The sequence below is a fragment of the Poeciliopsis prolifica genome, unplaced genomic scaffold (assembly GCF_027474105.1).
Source record: "Poeciliopsis prolifica strain line A6 unplaced genomic scaffold, Auburn_PproV2 SCAFFOLD017, whole genome shotgun sequence".
NCBI lineage: Eukaryota > Metazoa > Chordata > Actinopteri > Cyprinodontiformes > Poeciliidae > Poeciliopsis > Poeciliopsis prolifica.
This window is the reverse complement of record NW_026562392.1, coordinates 2,609,599-2,634,393: the sequence shown is the minus strand read 5'-3', so window position 1 is coordinate 2,634,393 and position 24,795 is coordinate 2,609,599. Positions and strand designations below refer to the sequence as shown.

At 38.4% G+C, this 24,795-nt stretch overlaps 1 protein-coding gene across 6 annotated transcripts in view; it reads left to right on the top strand.

Annotated features, from left to right (window-relative positions):
- Positions 1–24,795, top strand: part of ubr5 (ubiquitin protein ligase E3 component n-recognin 5) — a 44,491-nt gene that overhangs the window by 6,691 nt on the left and 13,005 nt on the right. For 4 of the 6 annotated variants that reach the window (XM_055041840.1, XM_055041837.1, XM_055041839.1 and 1 more), the window contains exons 2-37: positions 362–406; positions 1,104–1,185; positions 1,424–1,500; positions 2,554–2,673; positions 3,820–4,117; positions 4,206–4,365; positions 5,086–5,235; positions 6,609–6,820; positions 9,451–9,567; positions 9,679–9,789; positions 9,877–10,031; positions 11,229–11,346; positions 11,447–11,631; positions 11,733–11,842; positions 13,181–13,293; positions 14,282–14,428; positions 14,520–14,631; positions 14,719–14,873; positions 15,466–15,663; positions 16,291–16,501; positions 16,681–16,807; positions 16,910–17,061; positions 17,150–17,245; positions 17,434–17,557; positions 17,678–17,775; positions 18,052–18,200; positions 18,349–18,440; positions 18,545–18,691; positions 19,750–19,868; positions 19,998–20,124; positions 20,810–20,939; positions 21,064–21,224; positions 21,321–21,560; positions 21,719–21,842; positions 22,689–22,800; positions 22,924–23,055. In XM_055041840.1, coding sequence (XP_054897815.1) covers positions 362–406; positions 1,104–1,185; positions 1,424–1,500; positions 2,554–2,673; positions 3,820–4,117; positions 4,206–4,365; positions 5,086–5,235; positions 6,609–6,820; positions 9,451–9,567; positions 9,679–9,789; positions 9,877–10,031; positions 11,229–11,346; positions 11,447–11,631; positions 11,733–11,842; positions 13,181–13,293; positions 14,282–14,428; positions 14,520–14,631; positions 14,719–14,873; positions 15,466–15,663; positions 16,291–16,501; positions 16,681–16,807; positions 16,910–17,061; positions 17,150–17,245; positions 17,434–17,557; positions 17,678–17,775; positions 18,052–18,200; positions 18,349–18,440; positions 18,545–18,691; positions 19,750–19,868; positions 19,998–20,124; positions 20,810–20,939; positions 21,064–21,224; positions 21,321–21,560; positions 21,719–21,842; positions 22,689–22,800; positions 22,924–23,055 — 5,006 coding nt within the window. The remainder of the gene's footprint in view (positions 1–361; positions 407–1,103; positions 1,186–1,423; positions 1,501–2,553; positions 2,674–3,819; positions 4,118–4,205; positions 4,366–5,085; positions 5,236–6,608; positions 6,821–9,450; positions 9,568–9,678; positions 9,790–9,876; positions 10,032–11,228; positions 11,347–11,446; positions 11,632–11,732; positions 11,843–13,180; positions 13,294–14,281; positions 14,429–14,519; positions 14,632–14,718; positions 14,874–15,465; positions 15,664–16,290; positions 16,502–16,680; positions 16,808–16,909; positions 17,062–17,149; positions 17,246–17,433; positions 17,558–17,677; positions 17,776–18,051; positions 18,201–18,348; positions 18,441–18,544; positions 18,692–19,749; positions 19,869–19,997; positions 20,125–20,809; positions 20,940–21,063; positions 21,225–21,320; positions 21,561–21,718; positions 21,843–22,688; positions 22,801–22,923; positions 23,056–24,795) is intronic. The other 2 variants (XM_055041838.1, XM_055041841.1) reach the window with 2 other exon arrangements.

The following is a 24,795-nucleotide window of genomic DNA, read 5'->3' as shown; positions in this document are numbered from 1 at the left end:
GACAGGAAGTGTAAAACAAAAACAAAAGAAAGTGGGGGGGTGTATTTATCAGGTGGTAAAGAAAGCCGTGGCTTGTTATCCTGGCAGAATGGAGTGGGTTTAACTGCAGAAAGAAGAGCAGCTATTGGCTTCCAGTTCTTTAATAATCACATAAACATGTCAGCTGAACCCTTAGTCAGCCTGCAGCTGGTAAAACAATGTAACAGATCAGGATATGACTAAAGGTTGCACACATTTGCCGAACTCCGAGGAAGGACGCCTCCTTTTTTTTTGTTGTCTCACTTATTTTCTGAACATTTTTATTATTTTGTCTTTTTTTAGTTGTTTGCTTTATGTTGATATATTTTATTTATTCTTCCAGGCTTCGGGAAGTCTCAGAGAAACTCAATAAATACAGCTACAACAGGTGAGTTGAGTCAAATTTCAATTTAGAAATGCAAAGATCTGATAATATCTGTCTGTTAACTCTAATTCTATGTTTTGTGCTCTGAGCGCCGTCACGTTTTATTAATTATTACAATATATGTAGAATTTCTAATTACACTTTGTAAACCATTTAAAAGGTTTGTTGCAGTTTTTTTTTCAAGTTTGACCAAAGTGACCAACCTTTTGTTTTTGTTAGTTCCATTATTATCTTTTTATTTTTACCTGTTATGCTTCTAATCACACTGACTGCTCAAATTAAAGTTGTATTTTTTTCCCATGTTTGACAAAGGTGAAACTATTTGGTGTATTTCAGTTTACTGTAATGGTACAGAGTACAAAACTTGATTCAGTACCATTTGAAACCATTTTTTATTGATGTTTTTTTATTTATTTATTTTTACTGAATTACAAATTTGTCATTGTAAATGTATGTAATTCAGTACATTTATGTTTGTTTCTTTTTTTTTTGTCTTTTAAAGATTCGCTTTAAATTAATTCAGCTGTTTTTCTGCATGAGATCGGTTTCTGCCAATACTAAACCTTAAATATCGGTATCGGAAATGAAAAAGCGGATTGATACATCCCTATTTAAACTGATACTACTTGCTTACTTTAAATAGTTTTGGATAGGGAACATTATTCTTCTGATTCTTGATTGTTTTTCTTGTTCTTTGCAGTCATCCACATCTTAGTTTGCTGGAGCAGGCCACCCTAAAGCAGTGTGTTGTTGGTCCGAACCACGCTGGGTTTCTCCTGGAGGTAAGCCTTGAAGGCAGACTTCCCATTGGCATTTGGCAAATATTTGGATTGCGGTTTCAATTGAGCTTTGCAAATACGTTTCAGTAACATCTTGTTCACCAGTTAGACTAGAAGAAGACTATTTAAATGCCTTCTGCATGAGATGCAGTAAATGCTTGATAAATGTCAGTAAATGTTTTAAATGAGTGACCTTTACAGCTTTAAGTGTGCAGCACTGAGAGTCCTGAATGTGCTTTAGGATGGACGGGTTTGCAGAATCAGCTTTGCTGTTCAGCCCGATCGCCTGGAGCTCAGCAAACCAGATGGCGGCGATGGGTGAGAGACTTTGTTAGGCTCTATTCTGGAGACAATTATAAAGATTATAACTTCATGTTTCTTCAATATGTTTATTAGTTTCTGTTGTAGAATTAAACCTTTTTGCTAGGATGATTTCCATTTATGTTAAAGCTATCTGTTAGCATCTTTTTAAACAATGTTAAGCTTTTCTATTTGTGCACTGAAAAAACAAGGTTATATTTCAACCGTTTATGGACTCAACTTCGGCTTCTACCTGAGTGTTTTTTATTTTGAAATATTTTCTTCTCTTGAAGCTTTTGAATTATTGTTGGGGTTTTTTGCTAGCTGCTGCCTTTTGGGTTGACTGGTTATGCATTTGGCTGAATGTCTGCTACTGATGTCTGGCCAACAGAATATTTATTGGTTATTTCTTTTGAATTAGTTGGTTTTAAACTGGCGCAGCCTTTCTGTGTTGCATGTTTGTGGTATTGTGGAAAAAGGGGAAGGACAAAATATGACTGGGTGTCTTTGGCAGGTTGGCCTGCCTGATTTCTTCTGTAATTTAATATCTTTTAAAAAAAATTTCATAAATGCAGTCAGGGTCTTAAAATCTAGTACAAAAGTGCTTTTTCTCTGTATAGTTTGATTCTTTACTCATAATCTATAGATTGTCAGGTAGTTTTTAAGAAAAAATCTTTTTGTTTAATTAACAATTTAGTCTCTAGTCTACTACAAAGCTAAATGTAGAGCAGTAATTTTTTTAGAGCAAACGATTGAAGCAGATTATGATCCATCATAAAATAGGAGAAAGCAGTCGCAGCCCCAAAACCCAAGAACTTTTTACAAAAGAGAAGTCTTGAAAGAGGAACGAGTTGCAGACAATTCTGATTCCCAAGGGTGTTGCCATGCTGGTCTCCAAAAATACCCCTCCTGTTTTCCAGAGTACATAAATAATCCTGGGCTAAACGTACCGTCAGCTGACCCAGGATTGCAAAGAAAATATATAATAATAAAAAAACACAAAACAACATTTTATCGGTCCTACTGGGACTGCTGTAGGTTTGTAACTCATCTCCCATCTTTTGTTTCCAGTTCAAAGTTGAGCAGTGGTTCAGGGACAGGAAGGAGCTCCAGGCCAGGCAGGACCAGTGATCCACCCTGGTTCCTGTCTGGTTCTGACACACTGGGCAGACTGGCAGGCAACACCCTGGGGTAAGTTCTGGCAGGGCTGGCAGACATATGGTCCTGTGAAAGGTTGGTGCTTGGAGGACAGCAGCGGGTTAGGGCTGTGTTTTCTGTCAGCTTCAGTGCTCTACTCTCCGCACAGGGAGGTGGAATCGAGAAATGTCTCCCAATAATAATAACAACCTGCAAATAAATCGGTAGCTTTTATTTTTTTATTAAAAATAACCATCTCCTTCCTCAATATTTTGGTTTTCCTCCTGATATGTTTGTTTCCACACAGAATTCAGAATTACCTTCTAAACTTGACCTCATTAAGCAACTCGTTATTTGAACTATTATAATAAATATGTCTAGAGCTAAAACAATGAATCGAATTAGTCCGATTAGTCGTCCATTAAAAATAATCTGAAACTAATTTAATGAATGATTAAACATCAACTGGGAAATACATATACTAAAATTAGCTGTTTTCTGAAAGAAAAATGCAGTCAGAGCTGTATTTAAACCAAAACTTTACAAAAATATATACATTTTGCATTTAAGATGAAAACAAAATAAAAAAAAAACCTCTGTCTGGATAGAACTCCATATAGGACTCCTTAAGTGGCAGTTTTTGCTTCATTTGCTTCAAATTTTGTCAAAAAATGTATGATCACCTTCTGAGGTGAATTATTAATCGAAAAATGATTAACAGATCAGCTGATTCATCCTTTGCTTCAAATGATGAAATGTGCAGTAAAAGAATGCTGTTATTGTATTTTAAGCAATAATATTTTCTTATTTAAAAAAATGGATTTTCACTATTTTCTTATGTGCATCTTTTAATGTATTTCTATGTTGTGTAAGAAAGGCTGAGGTGGTTAAATAAAAAGCTGCATAATGCTCAAATTTTCTAAAAATCAAATTAATGGATAGACTTTTATTAGTTGCAGCCCCATATGTCACTGTCCTCATCTAACAGGCAAAATCTTTGAGCTCAGAATAAGACCCGATTTTAATAAAAAATAACATAAAATCTGATTGTCAGGATAATCAATAGCATAATTGATTACTAATACCATTTTATTTTTGGGTTGCAGTAGATCTTGATTTTAGTGTGTGATGTGTGATTTGCATCTGCTCCAAGTTTCTGGCTGCTGTTTCTGACCGTCTCCCGCTGTGTTTGTACATCAGGAGTCGCTGGAGCTCCGGGGTGAACGGAGGCAGCGGAGGTGGTGGGAGCGGAGGAGGAGCAGGAGGCGGTGGCGGAGCAGGCGGCGGTAGCAGTGGTGGAGGTGGAGGAGGAGGGAGCGGAGGAGGAAGCGGCGGCGGAGGTGGGAGTACGTCAGGCAGGTCATCAACGGCGGCTCGAGATTCCCGCCGCCAGACCAGAGTGATCCGCACGGGAAGGGACCGTGGCTCTGGGCTTCTGGGCAGCCAGCCACAGCCGGTCATCCCAGCATCAGTCATTCCAGAAGAGCTCATTACCCAGGTTCGGCTGTTTCTGTAGCAATGTGTGTGTGTGTGTTTTTTTTAAATTAACCATGCAGATTTTATGATAAACCAGTGCTTTCCTCTAGGCTCAGGTTGTCCTCCAGGGGAAGTCAAGAAGCGTCATCATCAGGGAACTCCAACGGACTAACCTTGACGTCAACCTCGCCGTCAACAATTTGCTGAGTCGCGATGACGAAGATGGAGATGATGGAGACGACACGGCCAGCGAGTCCTATCTCCCAGGAGGTGGGAACACATTCAGCCAATTATTCCTCAGCACCGAAATGCATTCATAACTAGTCGTGATTACTTATGATCAATTTAATTATGGATATGATTGTTAATCATGATTAATCAAATTAATCTCTAGCAATTTAATTGTCCTTGGAGTCTCCATTTACAAATTGATTAATCAATTATTGTAATCCTATGTAGACTCAAAAAGGCCATTTGCTAAAATGTTACATTCAGAGCAATAATAAAGCCAAAACTGTAAAAAGAAATATGTGTCTGCATTTAAGAGAAAGGCACTTTTATTTTTTGCTTAAAGCTTTGACAAATTTCACCTGGTGAAATTTGTCAAAGCACCTGGTTCAAATTTGCTGAAGGAGTAATATGTCTTTGCATTTTAGGAAAACGTTTGTTTATAAATGGAAATGAGAATTTTATTTGCATCTTTTAAAGTATTTCTAATATTTTATAAACAAGGCCAAAGTGGATAAATGAAAAAAAAAATCAGCAGATTGTGGCAATTTTTTTATCCAACTAATTGTCAAAACAATCGATTATTAAAACAATTGTTTGTTGTTGCCCTATTTGAAACATTCCATTATTACTGCTCACAAGAACATAGTGAGATCTGTGGAAAGCATCCCATACTTCACCTCATTTAGTTATAATGATTGAGATGCTGCTAGTTTACAGCTATCCTTACACACGGACGGTTTTCTTGTTTTTTCCACGCAGAAGACTTGATGTCCCTGTTGGACGCGGACATCCACTCGGCTCATCCCAGCGTCATCATCGACGCCGATGCCATGTTCTCCGAGGACATCAGCTACTTCGGCTACCCGTCTTTCAGACGCTCCTCGCTGTCACGGCTGGGATCCTCCAGAGGTAACGCAGCAGCTCACTAATGACTAATCACAGGAAGGCTTTGGTGGCAGCACTGGTGATGGCTGGTTTCTGTCGGGGGGAGGGGCTTCAAAATCCAAAATAATAAGCAGGCTTTTCCCCATCATCAGTCAAAATGAAACACTCGAATTTTGCAGGTGTATGGAAATTTTCTTTAAAAATATAGATATGATTTGCAACGTTACTGATTAACACAGATGCATTGAAAATTTGGAATTTGACAATTTTCAGGTTGTTTGGTCTTGAACAGGTGGTAGGAGTCTCTCATGTCCGATCCTTTTCCAATCAGTGAATGCAGCATACCTAACAATCTTCAGTTTGGATGTCGTTATAGACTGAGGAAGGCACAGTCAGCGTCAGACAGGAGATTAAAACTCGAGTGAGAGAAATGGGAAGCTATTTAGAAGAAAGCTGTATTTTCTGTGGCGTTGTGACATTTCTATTATTCACTCAGGCTGCTAGAAAACCAGAATGAGCAAGGGTTTTTTAAGACAGTCGTACAGCAAAGCTGCAATGCCTTTCTTTCAGAAAACATTCTGGTTTTGAAAATGTTGACTTTTGTTCTTTTTAATTAGCATTAGCATAAGGTCTAGATTTTCAAAGATGGATATTTGTAACTCCAGAGCTAAAAGCAGGTGAGATACTGAAGTAAACTCCTGTCTTACAGGCTCTCTCACTCCAGTAGTGACTATTAGCTGCTGCCCAAGCCAAGAAGGTGTTAAGTGTGATGAATGCTGATCATTGTAGCATGAGTATAGCATGATTATAGCTTAATATCTACATATTATAGATTTTACAGAGATATTGTATCAGCCTAAAATTGGTATCAAACTTTAAAGAAACCTGAGACTAGATAGGAATGTGTCTACCAAAACTACAAAGAAAACTTGCCTGAATGTTTGTTTGCATATTTTTCTTGATTCAGTTTGTCAAGGTGAATATAAATGCTACATGTTTGGTGTTGTGTGCTGCATGGCTGTAGTGAATACTGAGCTCTCTGAGAAAGGCCCGCCAGGTCCACATGTCTTAACGGGGACCCTATTAGACAGTTTCTTTTTTTTTTTTTTCCTTTAAAAAAAGAGCCCACTTTCAGTCCATATGCATGCTTTCTTTCGTTCTTTCTCTCCTTCTCTTCACTTCCTCTTAGCTCACTCTTTAACACATGTACGTGCAGAGTGACTCACCCTTCGTATATTTTCGATTTCCCGCTCAAACCTTCCATGATTGCATCTGATTGATTTGCACTACATTGATTCTGAGCAGCAAATTTATTTTATTTATTTATTTTTTTCGACGGGTCTTTCCCAGAGAGTGGCTTACTTCTATCCCACTGGTGTGACCTTATTGCATACCAGTTCTCCTTCTTCCCTTAGAGCGTGACTCAGAGCTCTTGCGTGAGCGTGAGTCTGTGCTGAGGTTACGAGAGCGCCGGTGGCTCGACGGGGCGTCATTTGACACGGAGCGAGGTTCGACGAGCCGTGAGGGCGAGCCCAGTCTCGACAAGAAGAGCATCCCAGTCCAGAGCCCCGTCTCACTGGGAGAGGAGCTGCAGTGGTGGCCCGACAAGGTACTACTACAATCAAAGAGTGCTTTTAAAAATGAAGCTGCTCAGCTGCTTGTGATAAAGATTTCTTGCTCATGAAGCAGATTCTACCAACAGATATCACCTGTGTTGTATCCACTTTTTCTGACTTTTACTCAGTGATATTGAAGAAGTCTCCAAACAATGTTACTTGATAGTCTTATATGCACGCGCACACATTTATATGCTTAAGCTTGATCAAAATTTTACAAGAAGGTAGGTAAATGATTATTTTAGTAGTCGATTATTCCGATAATTAATTGGTTAAAAAAAAGAATTTGATATTTTTTTGCAGATTTTTAATTTAACCACTTCAATCTATTTTGTACAACATTTGAAAGACATAAAAATGAAATTAGACAAGTCCATTGCTTTGTTAAATAAGAAAATAACAATTTTCTTATTTAAAAACATGTAGTTTCATACAACTACAGCAATAAATGCATCTGCAGTTAAAATAATGGGAAAAGTTCAGCCCTTTCTGCCTGACTTGAAATCATTACATTGTAGAGCTGATCTGTTGAATTATCTTTTTATTATTATTATTATTAATCAGAGAGGAAAAGGTGCCTAATTGAAAACTGGTTTGAACCAGGTGAAGTCAGAACTATTCTACTTGGGAGTTCTGAACATAAACGATTCATCGATTACTAAATTAATTGATGATTAAATTCGTCAACTAATTGATTAATCGTGATATGTCCCATTAATCCAAGTAATGATTCCAGCCCAACGAGAAAATTAAGAAATCCTGACTCAAGCCAGTCACCTTTGAGCTGGATGTGTCACCAGGAATCAGCAAACATCCGAAGTTACTCGAAGCAGAACAGATTGTGAGTTTAAGACTGAAATATTGCATCAGAGTGGAACACCACGCCTTTACAGATTTGTCAGCATTATTTTTCCTATCAGACCTTAAAACAGAAAATCACTTTCATTTATTTCTTCATTCGCTGAATTGATCTCAAGCCAAAGATCTACTCATGTTGGATGGAAATATTGTTTTTGACTGTTAATGAAACAATGATTGTGAATGTTTGAATGTCTCATTTAACTGAATACATGATGAGAACTGAAGTTTCCTTTAACATCTACAGCTATATGGGCTGAAATGACACTTGTCTGATTTGTGATCTTCACGCTGCTCGCTCCATTGACATGTGATTGTTGTTTGAGTTAGTTGCACTAGATCTGAGCTGCTAATCTATTGATTATTACATTAATAATGCCGAGAGCTGAAACAATTATTTGGCTTAGTCATGATGAGTTGATTATTGAAATATGCATCTAATTTAGGAACTGATTAATTATTAGCTGGTGTTTACAGACTCAAAAAAGGCCACTTGCTGAAAGAACATGTTGCAGTTAAGATGAGAAAAAAAAACATTCTGTCTGCAAAAACATGTTTGAGTGTACCAATTTTTAAAAATCCAGTTAATTGATTAATCATCAGAATAATTGATCGATTAATCAGTTTTCTACCAGCCACTCAGACATTTCACCAGCCACATTGTTTTCTTTCTTTCGGTTCCAAACACCACCAGTACAAGCAAATTGTATAAAATATAATTTATTCTTAACTCTCCAGCGGGTAAAGTTTGTGCGGTTATTAACAAATCGGTTAGTTTGACATGTTTTTCTGAATGGTCTTATGCGCTTTTCAGCTTTTTTTTGTCATAGTTTTTCTGACCCGCCCCGTCTTGTATCCACTCACTTTTCTTGTACTCCAGTTTGCTGAAATGGCGCCATTTGTAACCTTAGAGGGGAGGGGCGGGCTAAGGAGGACTGAGGAATTTCATTGGATAAGCCCAATGTGCATAAATAAAATCAACCAATGGGCTGTCATGGCCGATAAAACTTACATTTAATATACTTTTATTATGAAAGCCTAGATATGGACAGTATGTGTATCAGTCTGTACTCCAGACTCTCAGTCCTCCCCTGGACAGAAGTTCAAACTGAATGGAGCTTTTTTTTTTCTTTTGTATTCTGTTCAACTGGTCAGCTCGCCCCAGTGGTCGGAGTGTTGCTCCAATTTAGAAGCCGCTTCAAACTTTTAGCCGCATTTGGCCAGTGGCAGGTGCTAACTTCCACCCCTGGTTGTAACCCTAATAACATCTGGTGTTTAATAATCTGGTACCTAAAGTTTGTCTGAGTGTTGAGTTTACTTTTTTTAGTTTTTGTTTTTGAACTAAAGCTATTTTAAAAAAATCAAGAATTAAATATTACTGAAGTCACAAGTTGTGATTAAACTGTGTCGCTTAAAAAAAGCAGGTTGTTTTAAGATATTTATTTTTTTTAAATATATTGTTGACTTTGTCAGTATGCTGTTTATAAATAAACGCAGGAACTCGATAGGTTTTGTTACATAGCCTGCACTCTGCAGCGTAATACACCCCTTAACGTAGGCTGTTGCCATGCCAACTGCACATTCTTGATGACAGTAATGGACAACGTTCCTTTAGTTTTAATGCCTTGACTTTTAGGGTGAATGCTGCCCCTAAAAGCCAAATAGCGTCACAGAATAAGCTTGTTTTTTATGTCTCGCAGCTCTGAGAAGATTCTCTTTCAGTTTATGGGTCCTTATTTCCCTTCACCTCTCATTTTCCTTCCAGGACGGTGTGAAGTTTGTGAGCATTGGAGCTTTGTTCTCAGAGTTGGTGGCTGTGAGCTCCAAAGGAGAGCTCTATCAGTGGAAGTGGAGCGAGCCTGAACCATACAGGAATGCACAGGTGGACATTAACCACCTGCATGAAAGACACTTTAAAAATAAACACTATTAAATGTGACTCTCTTGGATTTTTGTGCTAAACTTGTTTTTAACCCCTCATCTGTCACATCAGAATCCCTCCATTCACCACCCTCGTGTTTCTTTCCTGGGCCTGGCTAATGAGAAGATCACGTTACTGGCTGCTAATAGCATCAGAGCTACTGTAGCAACAGAGAGCAACAAGGTAGATTTGCCTTATCGGTGTCGATTGCACATTTAATACATTGTTTATTACATATTCAGACTGTTTATGTGCTTTATTTTTCAAAAGGTGGCCACTTGGGTGGACGACACACTAAGCACAGTGGCCTCTAAGCTGGAGCACAGTGCCCAGTCTTTCCCAGAGCTGCAGGGGGAACGCATGGTGTCGCTGCACTCATGTGCACTTTACACATGTGCACAGATGGAGAACAGCCTGTATTGGTGGTAAGATGAATCACTTTTTTTCCTTTATCTTTTATTATTGTCTGTCTGTTTTGTGGATAATAATTATTCTGTGTTAGTTACAGACATGGCCAAAAAGAATCTTTTTTTTTTTTTTTACTCATTTATACAAGTAAAAAAATCATATAAATGATTATACAATCATGAAATCATTTATATGATTTATATAATTATAAATTTAATGAATATATAATTATATGATCATTTATATGATCATAGAATCATGATGAGTACCATTACTAAGTAATGGTACTAGTAATGGTTTACTATTACTAATGTTAATTAGTAATTACCACTAAGTACCATTACTTAGTTCGAAACAAAGTACCAAACTAAGTAATGGTACTTAGTTTCATTCTTAAATTTAGATATGATAAAGTCAGTTTCTTTAATCAAAAAATATAGATTTGTTTCTAGAGATGCAGCAAATAAAATTTTTTTCTTTAATATTTCTTAATTATTTATTTTAGTTTCTAAATTGTATAAATTTAGATGTATTTTGTTTTTGTCGTTTCTAAATTTAAATATATAAATATATGTCTTAGGTTTTTAATTGTTTTTTTTTCAGTTTATTTCTCCAATATTTGCAATAAATTTCCACAGAAAATGTCTCTAAACGAACGAGTAAAATGCTTTTATATTAATGTTTCTTGCCATTAGATTGGAATATGTGCTTTAAAAAAAAAACACAACTTTTGCATAATTTTCCATCCTTCAAAAATAATCTATCCTCTTTTTTTGCCCAAATTCTAAAATTAATTTAAAAAAGGTGAATATTTAAAAATGACAATACATTATTTTACATTTATTATATTTATCTAAAATTATAATGAGTCTTTTTTCAAAAAGTCATGTGACATTTGCATCTACCTTTGCAGGTATATTTGAGAGTAAAAATGGGTTTATAACTTGATGCTACTGTTATAAAGTAACTTTTGAAACTGGTACACAATTGTATTCTCAAAGCAAAAAAATCTCAAAAATATTTTGGTTAAGAGAATTTTAAAAAGTTGCAGACCTTTGATCTGGTTTAGAGGTTTTTGATTGACTAGAAAAGTGATGTTTAAATTGAGTTAATTTACTTCTTCTCCAAGAAGCACATTATGCTTGAACAACAGTCATTGTCTGTAACCTTTTTCACATTTTGTTAGAACCTAAATAATTTTCATCTTTCTGCAGGGGTGTTGTGCCTTTTAGTCAAAGGAAGAAAATGCTTGAGAAAGCGAGAGCCAAGAACAAAAAGCCAAAGTCCAGTGCTGGCATCTCCTCAATACCCAACATCACTGTGGGAACGCAGGTGAGGGGAGGGACCATGTGATTACTTTTCAAATTTGCTCCATCTACATCTGAAAACCCACTCCCATTGTGCTGACGATCCAATGGCTGCCTTCTCCTAGGTGTGTTTGAGGAATAATCCCCTCTACCATGCCGGTGCAGTGGCCTTTTCTGTCAGTGCCGGAATCCCCAAAGTGGGCGTCCTGTTGGAGTCTGTCTGGAACATGAACGACAGCTGCAGGTTCCAGCTGCGCTCACCAGAGAGCCTCAAAAACATGGAGAAGACCACAAAGACCCAGGAAATCAAGTCAGTCCCTTCCTTCAAAATATCACTGTTAATTGATAAAGTATTATTGTGCTAACGCTAAAGCCAGAGCTAAAACTTGTCTGTGTTTTATTCCACCGCAGGATGGAAAGTAAGCCTGAGCTGGTGAAGACTGAGATGGGTCCTCCTCCATCCCCTGCATCCACCTGTAGTGATACCTCTTCCATTGCTAGCAGTGCCTCACTGCCCTACAGTATGTCTCCTCTCATGCTATCTCAACCCATAAACTTTCCACTCTTTGAACAACTCACGAGTCTCGGCTGCGCTATCTCCCGGGCACGGCACCAGTTTCTCCCTCGCAGCGCGCTCTCATTAGTCCTTTGACTTTGAAGCAGATGGTGCACAGGCTTTTATCAGCAACTTTCTCTGCTGAATATGTTCCTGTGAAGCAAATGTGGCCAGCTCACAGTATATTTGCCTACCTTTTTTTTTTTTTGTACAGCATCTTATAAGGACCATATGGCAAGCTCTCAAGTGTGATAATTAATTTTTCAAAGTTAGCCATCTGTTTTTTTAAAAATTCTTATTTAAATGGCATTTTATTTTTTAATGGATGTAATTAGGGATTTTAATTTAAAACTCTTTGCAATTTCACCCATTTATTAGCTGCACAGAATTTATCATGTCGAAGCTGTGAGGAGCAGGTATGGGGAATTTATCAAATTTACAAAAAAGGAAATATTTATTGAAAGCAGCATTTGATTTATACCTCTGCTAGACTATTTTAATATAAACATGAGCAAAATAAAATCTAGAATTATGATCCCAAGATTGTGCTTTTTTTCTTTTTCTTTTTAGGATATTTGTGTTTTTGCATTTTTGCATGATTTTGCAGTTCTACTTTAGAAATATTTGCAAGAAATTTTACTATATTTTTTCCTTTCCCTAGTCCCTTTCCGTAGATACTTGTGCTGGTTCACGACGGCGCAAAATGTTTTACGAGTTATAAATCAGGAAGTCGAAAGTTAATTTATAGTTTTTGTCGTTCATAACATAGAAAAATCTTTTTGCAGCTCACTGAAATTTCTCAGCAGATACTTAACAACTCTTAAAATGGAATAATCTGAATCCTAAAGATTATCGTTTTGATTTGTCAATGAATGACTCACGCTTTCTTGTACCAACTCGCATTTTTACCCCACGATCAATAAATCAAGCTGCATCATGATAAAAAGGTTAAAATTCTTCTGTTAAATATGTATTTTTTTCCCATGTGCGCATTGAAAATCAAACAAATGATTAGCCTAGTATTTATATGCATATCATATCGACCACAGCAATGCCATAATAGAAACAATAATTTGGACGTTTTTGCAGTGATGCGTCTTTGAAACTTAAATATCAGCATACTGGTAAACGTGCAGTGAGGGAGTCACAGGGACTTGATAATTTCCCCTCACATCCAAAGGCAGCAGGGGGGAATACGTAGGGGATGGAGGAGTGCCAGATATTCAATATGCGCAATGGAGTATTCATTTCAAATATGCTTTGGGGGAAATTGGGTAAAGTTCACCCTGTGTGTTGTTTTCAGAGCGCAGACGTTCGACCCCAGCTCCAAAGGAGGAAGAGAAGGTGAACGAGGAGCAGTGGCCTCTCAGGGAGGTGGTGTTTGTGGAAGACGTTAAAAACGTTCCCGTTGGGAAGGTGGGTGTGTCTGACAGCTGGGTGTTTAGTGAGCTGGGATTTCATGGAATCTGTTGGAAACTGCTCCAGAAGAATGTGCGTTCATTTGCTGTTCGTGCTGCGCATTTAAAAGCACATTAGTAGTCCAGTAAGAGATTGAGCTTGAATTGACTTGCGACAATATAGACTAGGTGGAGGAAAAAACAAACTTGAATGCCTTTTATTTTTTGTACTAATTCAGATGGTCGGTAATGAAATTAAGTTGAATTGAACTGAAATACTACAGTATAGGGGTGCTCTGATTAAGAATTTTCAATAATCACCACTATTTTATACTTTTATTAAAAACCCTGAAATATCGATTACAAATTTTTACATTCATATTATTAGTTTTATTGCTTCTTTTTTTTTTTTTTTTTTTTTTTTTTTGAAACTGTCAGTTGCAATACGCTTTCGGTGGTTGATAATCAGAACATAGCGGGTGTAGATGAGATCGATGGATGAGATTGGTTTCATATCCAAGTATTGTTCGATCGCCCAAAACTAAGAAGGTTGGAGCCGATCGATCAGCTGATCGATTGGAGCATCACTACGCATCAAGAAAGCATTGACTTTTCATTTAAAAATATTGACCTTTCAGTCCATTTCTGTTTTTGTTTTATTTCTCATTAGATAACCTGCAATGACTATAGAACTAACTGATTGATGACCGGTTGTTTAATGAACCAGATTCTGGCTGTTTAAGACCAAACATGCAAAGGATTAATCAGTATTGATTCCATTTCAATTGCCATTGGAAAATAGTCACTTAAAATTTTAATTTACGTATTTTACTGTGTTGTTTTGATGGCAACTGTTACTTTTTCTTTTTTTATTCTCAGTAAAGAAACTCATGCATAACATAGAAAATAAATGTTACCCGTTGTGAACTTACGTTGAAATCATAATAAATCAAGCTTCTCCTAATCATCTTTGATTCAAAGTGTTCCGTCTTCTCATCACCACCCAGGTGCTGAAGGTGGATGGTGCGTACGTTGCTGTGAAGTTCCCTGGAACATCAAGTAGCATGACAAACCAAAGCAGCGCTCCTCCTCCAGACTCGGACCCGTCCTCACTGTTACAGGACTGCAGGCTCCTCAGGATAGATGAACTACAGGTTGATGCTTCACTTCTACTGTTAACGTTTTGGGGTTTTTTCCGTCTCCAGTTTTCCAACATCAGATATATGTTGATGCTTTAACTTACAGGTGGTCAAAACCGGTGGAACCCCGAAGGTTCCCGATTGCTTTCAGCGTACGCCTAAAAAGCTCTGCATCCCAGAGAAGGCTGTAATCCTGGCTGTAAATGTTGACTCCAAAGGTTGGTTAAGTCTGCTTATGTTGTGGAAATTGGGACTAATTATAATAATACTTCAGGACAGTATTGACCCCTTTTGTTGTCTTGCAGGAGTCCATGCAGTTCTGAAGACCGGTAACTGGGTAAGGTACTGCATCTTTGACCTGGCCACAGGCAAAGCTGAGCAGGAGAATAACTTTCCTACAAGCAACCTGGCCTTCCTGGGGCAGAGCGAGTGTAACGTGGCCATCTTCACTGCAGGGCAGGTAAGGTGGCCTCTTGATCCTTCAGTCAATTTTATTCTAATTATTATGCCTCAGCATTCACACTTTTCTGGTTCCACTTTTCTGCTATTGCTATTTTCACCATTCAACCTATATACTATTAAGCTTGCTTACCTAAAGCCGGTTATATCTCTTGGTGTTCACAACCTTCATATAATATTCAGTGTTTTGTAAATTTTTTCAAAGAAATGGGGGGAAACTGCTCCATCCTGTGGCAGCATTGAGAATTACAATATAAAATGTCCGTTGTGTTTCACAGTAGATGTTTCAGGTCGTGCCTATTAATTGCAATGAATCATCCAGTTTTTGTCACGGAGGAAACAAGGCAGTGGCCATTTTGAAGTTGGGCAGTTTAACAGCTTTTATGCTGTTTAACACCTGGGAATAATTTGAGCTTTTCACGTTGCTTTTTTTCGTTCTGCATGTGGCATATTTTTTTACTATTTCTTACCTTTCTGCAAGTCTTCAGCAGTTGGCTTCCAACGCTTTTTCTATTTTTACCAAAATTATTCAGCATTCACACTTGCATTTTTATAGGAAATGCACGCTTTAAAGTCTATAATGTCCTCCCCAGGAGTCTCCCATCATCCTCCGGGACGGGAATGGCACAATCTATCCCATGGCTAAAGACTGCATGGGGGGAATTCGGGACCCTGATTGGTTGGACCTGCCTCCTATAAACAGCCTGGGAATGGGGGTGCACTCTCTGGTCAACCTGCCATCTAACTCCACCATTAAAAAGAAAGCTGCTATCATTATCATGGCTGTCGAGGTAAATATCTCCCTTGAATAATCTTTTTTTTTTTTCTGAGAAAAACCGATTGGATAATAAAAGGTGTTTAGTAGAACATTTTTTAGAATTTGAATTGGGTGAAGCTAAATCTATGCCCCTTATGGTGTTCTGGATAAAATTGTATATTTTGTATTTAAAATACAAAAAACTCTGTGAATATGTTCAACACAGAACTTCTCAGGTTGCAGATTTTGTGTCACATGGATCAAACTGTGTAAAAAATAAAATAAAAATAAATAAAAAATATATATATATAATTTCCGTGTCTAAAAATAAATTATTTGTTCATATGCATCTTTTGATGTACTTCTAATATTGTATAAAAATGAAACTGCAGAATGGGCCAATTTTTTTTTGTTTTTATCCAATTAATCGTCAGAATAATCTATAGATTAATTGATAAGTAAAATAATCATTAGTGGCACCACTAATATTTACAAAGATGCTTTTTTTTATGTCTCAAATGCAAGATGCACACATACATGTATGTATACATTTTTATAGTTTTGGCTTAACTACTTCTCTGGTGTTTTGAGTCTCGAGTTAATATTTTCAACAAATGAGCAATCATGATTGATCAGATTAATTGTTTAATGATTCTTGCAGAAACAGACGCTGATGCAGCACGTCCTGCGCTGCGACTACGAGGCGTGCCGGCAGTACCTGATGAACCTGGAGCAGGCCTTCCTCCTGGACGAAGGTGGCCAGGGCCTCGGGGCGCTGCTGGGCCATCGCTGCGACGGAAACCGCAATATTTTCCACGCTGCTGTCTCCGTCTGCTTCCCTGTTAGCAACAAAGAGACCAAAGAGGAAGAAGGTTAACCTTTTCTCACATGGCTCTGGTTTTCCGTTTTAATGTGCAATATTTGTTTTATTCTGAAACGGCAATCTTTTAACACTACTGAAGGCTAAAATCTGCTCCCGTCACTTTAAAATCCATTTCTTCCTGCATCCATTTCCTGCAAATGTGACTGACGAAGCCGTTTTGCCTTTCAGAAGCCGAAAGGTCAGAGAGAAACACATTTGCAGAGCGTCTGTCTGCTGTGGAGGCCATCGCCAATGCCATCTCTGTGGTGTCGAGCAACAGCTCTGGAAACAGGACTGGCTCCTCCAGTAGCAGAGGGTACGCTACCGCTAAATCAGTATTAGCGCAGAATAAACAAGTGAAGAGCAACTTCATGCTGTAAAAATGAATTCAACTCATCCTGCTGTGCGTTGCTGACAGGCTCCGTCTACGGGAGATGATGCGGCGGTCTCTTAGAGCAGCAGGTCTTGGCCGCCATGAGTCTGGGCCGTCTTCCGGTGACCACCAGGACCCCGTCTCCCCACCCATCGCCCCATCCAGTTGGGTCCCAGACCCTCCGCCTATGGACCCTGGTGAGTTCATCTAGACAAGAGTTAATAATTGCTCTCTGAAAGATAAGCTTATAACAATCTTAAATCATTTTTTTCTTCTCATCCACAGATGGTGACATTGATTTCATTCTTGCACCAGCAGTTGGTTCACTCACCACAGCTTCTTCTGGTTCTAACCAGGGCCCCAGCACCTCCACCATACCAGGTTTGTTATTTCCTATGGAACAAAAGAAAAAAGCACAGGTAGTAGGGCTGGGCATTTATCATATCATTTATCATTTATCATGATAAGAATTTAGATTTATTGTCTCAATGATTCCAATTAAAAAGCTCCAAAACTGTCTGTATTGTTTAAATATTTTTAAGCCATACTCCCATTCTGCCTTGCTGCAGGACCGTCAACAGAGACATCAGTGGTGGAGTCTAAAGACAGGAAGGCCAACGCTCACCTCATCCTGAAGCTGATGTGTGACAGTGTCGTTCTGAGGCCACACCTATGGGAACTGCTCTCCGCAAAGTAGGAGTTTTCAACCGCGTGTTCTCCTATAAGGAGATAAACGATCCGCTTCACAGCCGGTGTCGTTCCTGTATTTGTCTTTCTGAATTTCTTGCCCATGTTGCTGTTCCTGTCTGACAGGGATGCCAGAGGAATGACCCCCTTCATGCTGGCTGTCAGTGGAAGAGCCTACCCAGCTGCTATCACTGTGCTTGAGGCCGCTCAAAAAATAGCCAAGAGTAAGTCAGCTGCTTTAAGAAGTGGAGATGAAAAAAGTGGATCAGTGCATCCCTATTTTACACTACAAACTACGGCAGGGATGAAAACTCATTATCCTTAAAGTGATAATCCTATTTTAAGGAGTTGGGTAATATCTGGAGCATTTCAGTGTTATGAGTTAAACAAAGTCTGAACAATGTTTTGTTGGGCTTTGTTCCAGTTGCCTCATATTGTGTGTTTCGACTCTTATTTCCTCGCTTTAATTTTTTACTTTGGTTCGAATGTCTTGAACACAGTGGCCGACCCGGAGAAAGACGATGCAGATTCTATGTTCATGGAGATGATTTGCCCTGCGGGAACCAACCCAGATGATTCTCCGCTTTATGTCCTCTGCTGCAACGACACCTGCAGTTTCACTTGGACCGGAGCGGAGCACATTAACCAGGTCAGCTATGAAGGACAGAGGGAAAAGCATTACAGGAGGGACAGTTTGTCTTTTTTCTTTTTTATTTGTTTTTTTCTTATTTTCACTTTTATGCCTTCGTATATAATGTTTGTTTATGAATAGAATTTTTTTCTAATTATGATTTTAGGACATATTTGAGTGTCGAACATGCGGCCTCCTTGAGTCGCTCTGCTGCTGCACTGAGTGCGCTCGAGTGTGTCACAAAGGACATGACTGCAAGTAAGTCCTTGTTTTCACTTCAGCTCTGCAGGGACCTGAGAAACATTTTCCTCCTTGCTCATAATAAATTATTTTTATTGTGATTTTAATTTATTCTGCCTCAGGTTGAAAAGGACTTCCCCTACAGCTTATTGTGACTGTTGGGAGAAATGCAAGTGTAAAACACTGATAGCTGGCCAGAAGGCTGCCCGCCTGGATTTGCTCTACAGGCTGCTAACGACAACAAACCTGGTCACAACACCAAACAGCAGGTCAGGTTTTTAAAATTTATATATTTATTTTTTAAAACAAGACAATGGCCCTAATGTGTAAGTGCACATTAAGAAGTCTTACATTCATGTCTGAATTTTAAGGCCTAAAATGTCTCATTAAAAAGAAAAAGTGAGTTGGTCTTAAAATAGATTCATCGTAAATCTTTGAATTTTGCCATGTATGGGCTATTTTACCTCGTATGCTTGTGTTTTTTTTGGTTTTTTTTCTTGTGGGAAATTTTTTTGTCTTAACATTGAATTGCAGACAATTTTTATTGTGTTCTGTGACTCTGGGTAGTTGAGGCTATTGGTAGCTACCTGCTAAAGTACCCTTGTTGGCCATTAAGCTAACAAGGGTATACTCGCAAGTAGGCATCTGGTTAGGTTTTTTTTTGTGTGCGTTTTCAGCACCGGCTCACTTCTGTTGCCAACTTACACAAGGTTAGGTACTTTCCTGGTAAAAACAAAAAACAAAAAAACAACAAAAAAAAAAACCCAAAGAGCACAAACAAACAAAAAAAAACTGTTACATTTGGTACTGGGGGTGTTAAGGCTGCAGGGAGCTGCGTAAGAAGCACAATTCTGCTGCTGCCAAAGGCCACAGACACCCCAGAAATGTAGGTTTTTGCTATGCTTGGCTATGATACAATAGAATCCCCCAACTATGCCTGATATTTATAGTTTTTTGGTGTTAAATTTCATTCAGCTTTAAAAAGGTCTCTGTATTAAATATAAAATCTGCTGATATCCTGTAGAAATCTCTTTCCTTCCTCTTTTTTTTTATGCTAAAAATAGCTAAATTTGAGTCGTCCTTGCTCAGTAATAGCCTCCACATTGAAGAGTATCGCCAGCGAGACATAATAGGTCATAGATGCGGTGCATTTATCGATCCTAAAAGGACCAGAGTTTTCAGCTTCCGTATGGCTGGTCACTAGTGAAGCTGAAAACTCATCCAATCCACCTAAAGAGCCATTACCACAAGTTTGGTTTTTACACATTTGACTTGAAATAGTGGAAAAGAAAAATGAATCTATAACTTCTTTTGGTTCTTCTTGCAGGGGAGAGCATATATTACTGTTCCTGGTTCAGACTGTAGCCAGGCAAAGTGTTGAGCACTGTCAGTACCGACCGCCTCGCATCAGAGAAGACCGGAACCGTAAGGCTACTAATGCAGAGGGTGGGTTTCACCAATGGTTTAGTTCTTCTACATACAATTTTGTGCATCCTGTGGGATAAACTGTGCTTTATCCCACAGTTTATCCCACAGGACTATGTCCCTAAAACAACCGCTGTCGTCTTCTTTAAGACTCTGACATGCCAGACCACGATCTGGAACCTCCTCGCTTCGCTCAGCTGGCCCTGGAGAGAGTCCTACAGGACTGGAACGCCCTCAAATCTATGATCATGTTTGGTTCTCAGGAAAACAAAGATCCGTACGTATTAAAGCAGAAAGTTGTTTGGGTTTTTAGAGTGACTTGGCCTGTGTGAGACATATTATAGTATGCAGGGCACAAATGCTATTCTGTATTAACAGCTGTGGTTTTTAACTTTGTCTTTACTTTAGCTATAGAAATGTCTTGAAATGGGTGAAGGCAAATCTGATTGCAAAATAATTGCAGGGCTGTCTAGTGAATAATGGAAAAATAAAGCAATAGCTTTCACATTAGCCAGATGGGCTAACCTCTTGTTAGTTATTTATTATTTGTGTAATTTTCATAGTATTTTTACCTTTTTTTTAATTGAGTAATTTTCAGAATATTTCAGTCATTTTCTTTTTTTTCCATTTGTAATGAAAAAAATTATCATGAAATTGTCATAATGACAATCTTTACAGAGACCATTAGTTTTAATTATGCGATCAATGAAGTTTATTTGTATAACACATTTCAGCAACAAGGCAGTGCTTTACATTATAAAAACACAAAAATAAATCTGCCAAAAATATTTAAGTTCTATGGCGTTTTGGTGCAAGGCAGTGGTGTCCAAACTCTTTGTTCTCTATTTTGTTGGCATTTTTTATCATTCTTGACTTGTTTTCCACTTTGGGCCCCCCTTGTGTTTAGAGCACAACATGTTAACATGTTGCCTCTAAACGTTTTTTTTCCCCCTATGTGTCAGACTTAGTGCCAGCAGCAGAATTGCCCACCTCCTGCCTGAAGAACAGGTGTACTTGAACCAGCAGAGCGGCACCATTCGCCTCGACTGTTTCACACACTGCCTCATTGTCAAGTGTGCTCCTGACATCACCGTGAGTCTATATGCTCTTCCTACGTTCAGATATAGTGTGTTCAGCTTAGATTTAATGCAAAAGCTATTGAAATGTTTTTTCAAACAATGGTCATCTTTGAAACTGTTTTTTTCCCCCGCTTTAGTTCATTGACACTCTACTGGGGACTCTGATAAAGGAGCTGCAGAACAAATACACGCCGGGCAGGAGGGAGGAGGCGGTGGCCGTCACTAGAAGGTTCCTGCGCTCCGTCGCGCGTGTGTTTGTCATCCTCAGCGTAGAGATGGCTTCCTCCAAAAAGAAAAAGTAAGACCAAAGCTTACGGTTTCGGGCGCAACCCTTTGAGAATTCACTTTGTAGGTTTTTGCTCTGAAAACGGGTTTCTGTGTCTTTCCCCTGCAGCAACTTCATCCCGCAGCCCATCGGGAAGTGTCGGCGTGTTTTCCAGGCTTTGCTGCCGTACGCGGTGGAGGAGCTGTGCAACGTCGCAGAATCCCTCATCGTCCCGGTCAGGATGGGGATAGCGAGGCCTACGGCTCCGTTCACGCTGGCCAGCACCAGCATAGATGCAGTTCAGGGCAGCGAGGAGCTTTTCTCCGTAGAGCCGCTTCCTCCCAGGCCGTCTCCAGACCAGTCCAGCAGGTGGGCCGAAAGCCGTGAAACACATTGCTGTTTCAGCTTCTGTTCTCCACAAACCATTTGAAGAACCTTTGGAGAAGATGAGGCTGGATTTTACTTGCTGATACATCTTGAAGATTTTTTTTTTGTGTGTGTGTTTTATTTTATTTTATTTTTTTCAGCTCCATCCAAACAGTTGCTTCTTACATCATAAGGAACCCTCAGCCCAGACGGAGCAGCCAGTCTCAGCCCGTCAGGGGGCGGGACGAGGAGCAGGACGACATCGTGTCAGCCGATGTGGAAGAGGTGGGTAGCCATGTTTGACCTGTTTACATATATTAAATCCAGAACCTTGATTCAATCCAGAAAAATGTCTTTTTATGCTTATCGTAATATGAATACTACATCAAGGTGCAGTTTTGAATTTTGTTCTTCTTCTTCTTCAGTGTAATGACAATAATTCATCTTTCTAATTAATTTTTTTGCACTAATATTCAGAAACAATTGGAACAATTTGTACTTTTGGTTTTTGGTAACTAAAAAAAGGAGAATGTCTGCATTTTGTTTTAGTTCTGGCATTCTCTTTATGTGCAGCTCAAAAGTAACTGCAGACCAATAAATATTTTTAAATCATAATTAGTAGAATATTATGCCAGTGTGCTAGTTCCATTGTAGACAGAAGACAATTTTTGTTTTTTACATACTCGACAGTAAACTAAACATGAACTCTTTCATTTCAGCTATCAAAACAGAATCTTGTTCAGTATTCATTTAGAGAAGAATTGCTGTATTTTAGCCAAGTTTTAATAGAGCAATTAGAAGCAGATTGGGTGCAGCAAGGTGGACTTTAGAACACAGGTTAATGAGTAATGTTATTTATGATACTTATGAAAATAGAAGGAAATCAAAACATTTTGGAGAGATGATGACTTTGTGTTGCATCTAAAGTAGATTTTAATTTGAAAGCTGTCATTTTGTCCTAATTTATTTAATTTATTCTTGGAATTGTGGTCAGGGAGCCACAAAAACCAACCCGACAGTGAAATAATGAACGTTTTCACATGCGTTACTTTGTAAAGTTAGATTAATTGCATCACACTTTGTTTTTGTTGTTTTTTTTCTGTTGGGATCTGACTGGTTTTTGTTCCTCAGGTTGAAGTTGTAGAGGGAGTAGCTGGTGAGGAAGACCATCATGATGACCAGGAGGAGCAGGGGGAGGAAAACGCCGAAGCAGAAGGTCAACATGATGAGCACGATGAAGATGGTGAGACAGTTTTAGTTCATTTCTTTGTTACTTTTTTGTTTTCGTAGAGCTTTAATGCTATTATTTATCACGGGAAAGAAAACACCAGTCAGTTTTGTTATGTTGATTTGAATGTGCGTTCAGGAAGTGACATGGAGTTGGACTTGCTGGCAGCCGCCGAAACGGAGAGCGACAGTGAAAGCAACCACAGCAACCAGGACAACGCCAGTGGTCGCAGAAGCGTCGTCACGGCAGCGACTGCCGGCTCTGAAGCAGGTTGATCAGCGGCTTTATTTTAGCATCTTATCAACTAATACTAGATTTACTTCTGAAGTGAAAGCTTAGACTCTTTGAGACTCTGTAAATCTGTTCTAAGTGGACAATTTCCTTTATGCGGTAGATGACTCTCTTTGCATCCATTTTGCAAAAATCGAGATTGATTACAAAGGCTGAAGTAAAACAAAATTTTAACCATTTTAAAAGAAATGCAATCTCATGAAGTTTAAAATATTCTTATGCGAATGCCGTTTTACCTTTGAGGCGTTTTCAGTGTTACATCAAGTGGGAATTTACAGAGGAGCTGATGATTACTGTATTTTCTGGACTATCACACACTTTTTTTCCATACTTTGGCTGGTTCTACAATTTACAGTCCAGTGTGACTTGTACATGTTTTTTTCCTCTTCTTCATGACACTTTATTTTTATTTATTTGACTGATGCAACATACAGTATGGAAAATACAGAATTTACAATTAAATGGGGGTCCACTGGTGATATTCCTCTGTAAAAGAATGAGAATGTTATTTACTTTAAATCAGATTGACTGATTTTGAAGTGAAACAGTGTAAAAAGCAAAAACTTTCTTTTGGTTTGAATGAACAATTTTCAGTCAGCTTCATCGTAAGGAAGGACTGTTTGTCTGAACAAGAACTCTTCGTTTTGAGCGTGCATTTCACTCAGGGTGATAATATTGCCTTGTACTTTGTATTACCGATAAAAATGAGACTGCGTGTAACATTTTAGAAGTCTCACTTGGTCACCTCTCCAACTAGCTGCTAGCTGTAGCCACTGGGATCAACTAGTTTGGATTTATGGTAAATGAAGAAGCTAAGAGAGTCATCTACTGACAGTAAGATTATAATTACCCAAAACTGTTTACCAGAACCTTTTTTAAGAATTCTCGACTATCACATTAAATTTTTCTTTTCTAGGAAACACCGCCCCCTGCATTCATTTTAGTTTTTTACCTTTGTGTTTTATGAGAGAAGTAAAAAAAAAAAAAAAAAAAAAAGATTGCATTTAAACAATTTCTATATTTTATTCCTGATTTAAAGAAGAGGCCTGTCCTCTGGGAAACAGTTTGGTTTGTGGGATTCTGTTTAAAAGAGCTGATGATACAGCGGACCAAACTACCCCTGGCTGAATACCCCGTGTATTTCATTTGCAGGCAGTAGGGTGTCCTTGGCATTTCCTATTTTTGGTATGAGCTCCTCTTTATTTCAATGCACACACAGATTTCAGGGCGAGAGTGACTTTGCAAGCTGCACACACAGTTTCCTTCTGAGAGTTCGTTCAGTTTGACCCCTTTTTGATACGTCCCGACTATTGCCCCATGTGTGCTAAAGAGCGTCTCTCATCACAAGCGTCGTCTTGTCGACCTTTCACCTAAATAACATAATAATTAACTCTGTTTTTGCCGGTGGTTTGTGATGATGTTCCTCCCACCCCCACCTAAATTTTGTACAGTATATATGTTCTCTGATGTATCAGGACCATTGTAGATGGGGGAAAGAAGTAAATCTCTCAACAAAAAAAAAAATTATTTTTCTAGAAAAAACTTGGAAATTCCTGAGATTGAAGTGTCTCAATTTTGCTTGAAATTTTTTTTAGATTGTCAGAAATTTTCTTTAAAAAACAGACATTTCTGAGTTTCAGGAGTAAAAAAACACCTATCATTTTTAGATTAATTTAAGATATTTTTTAGAAAAGGTTGGAACTTTTAAACTCAGAAAAT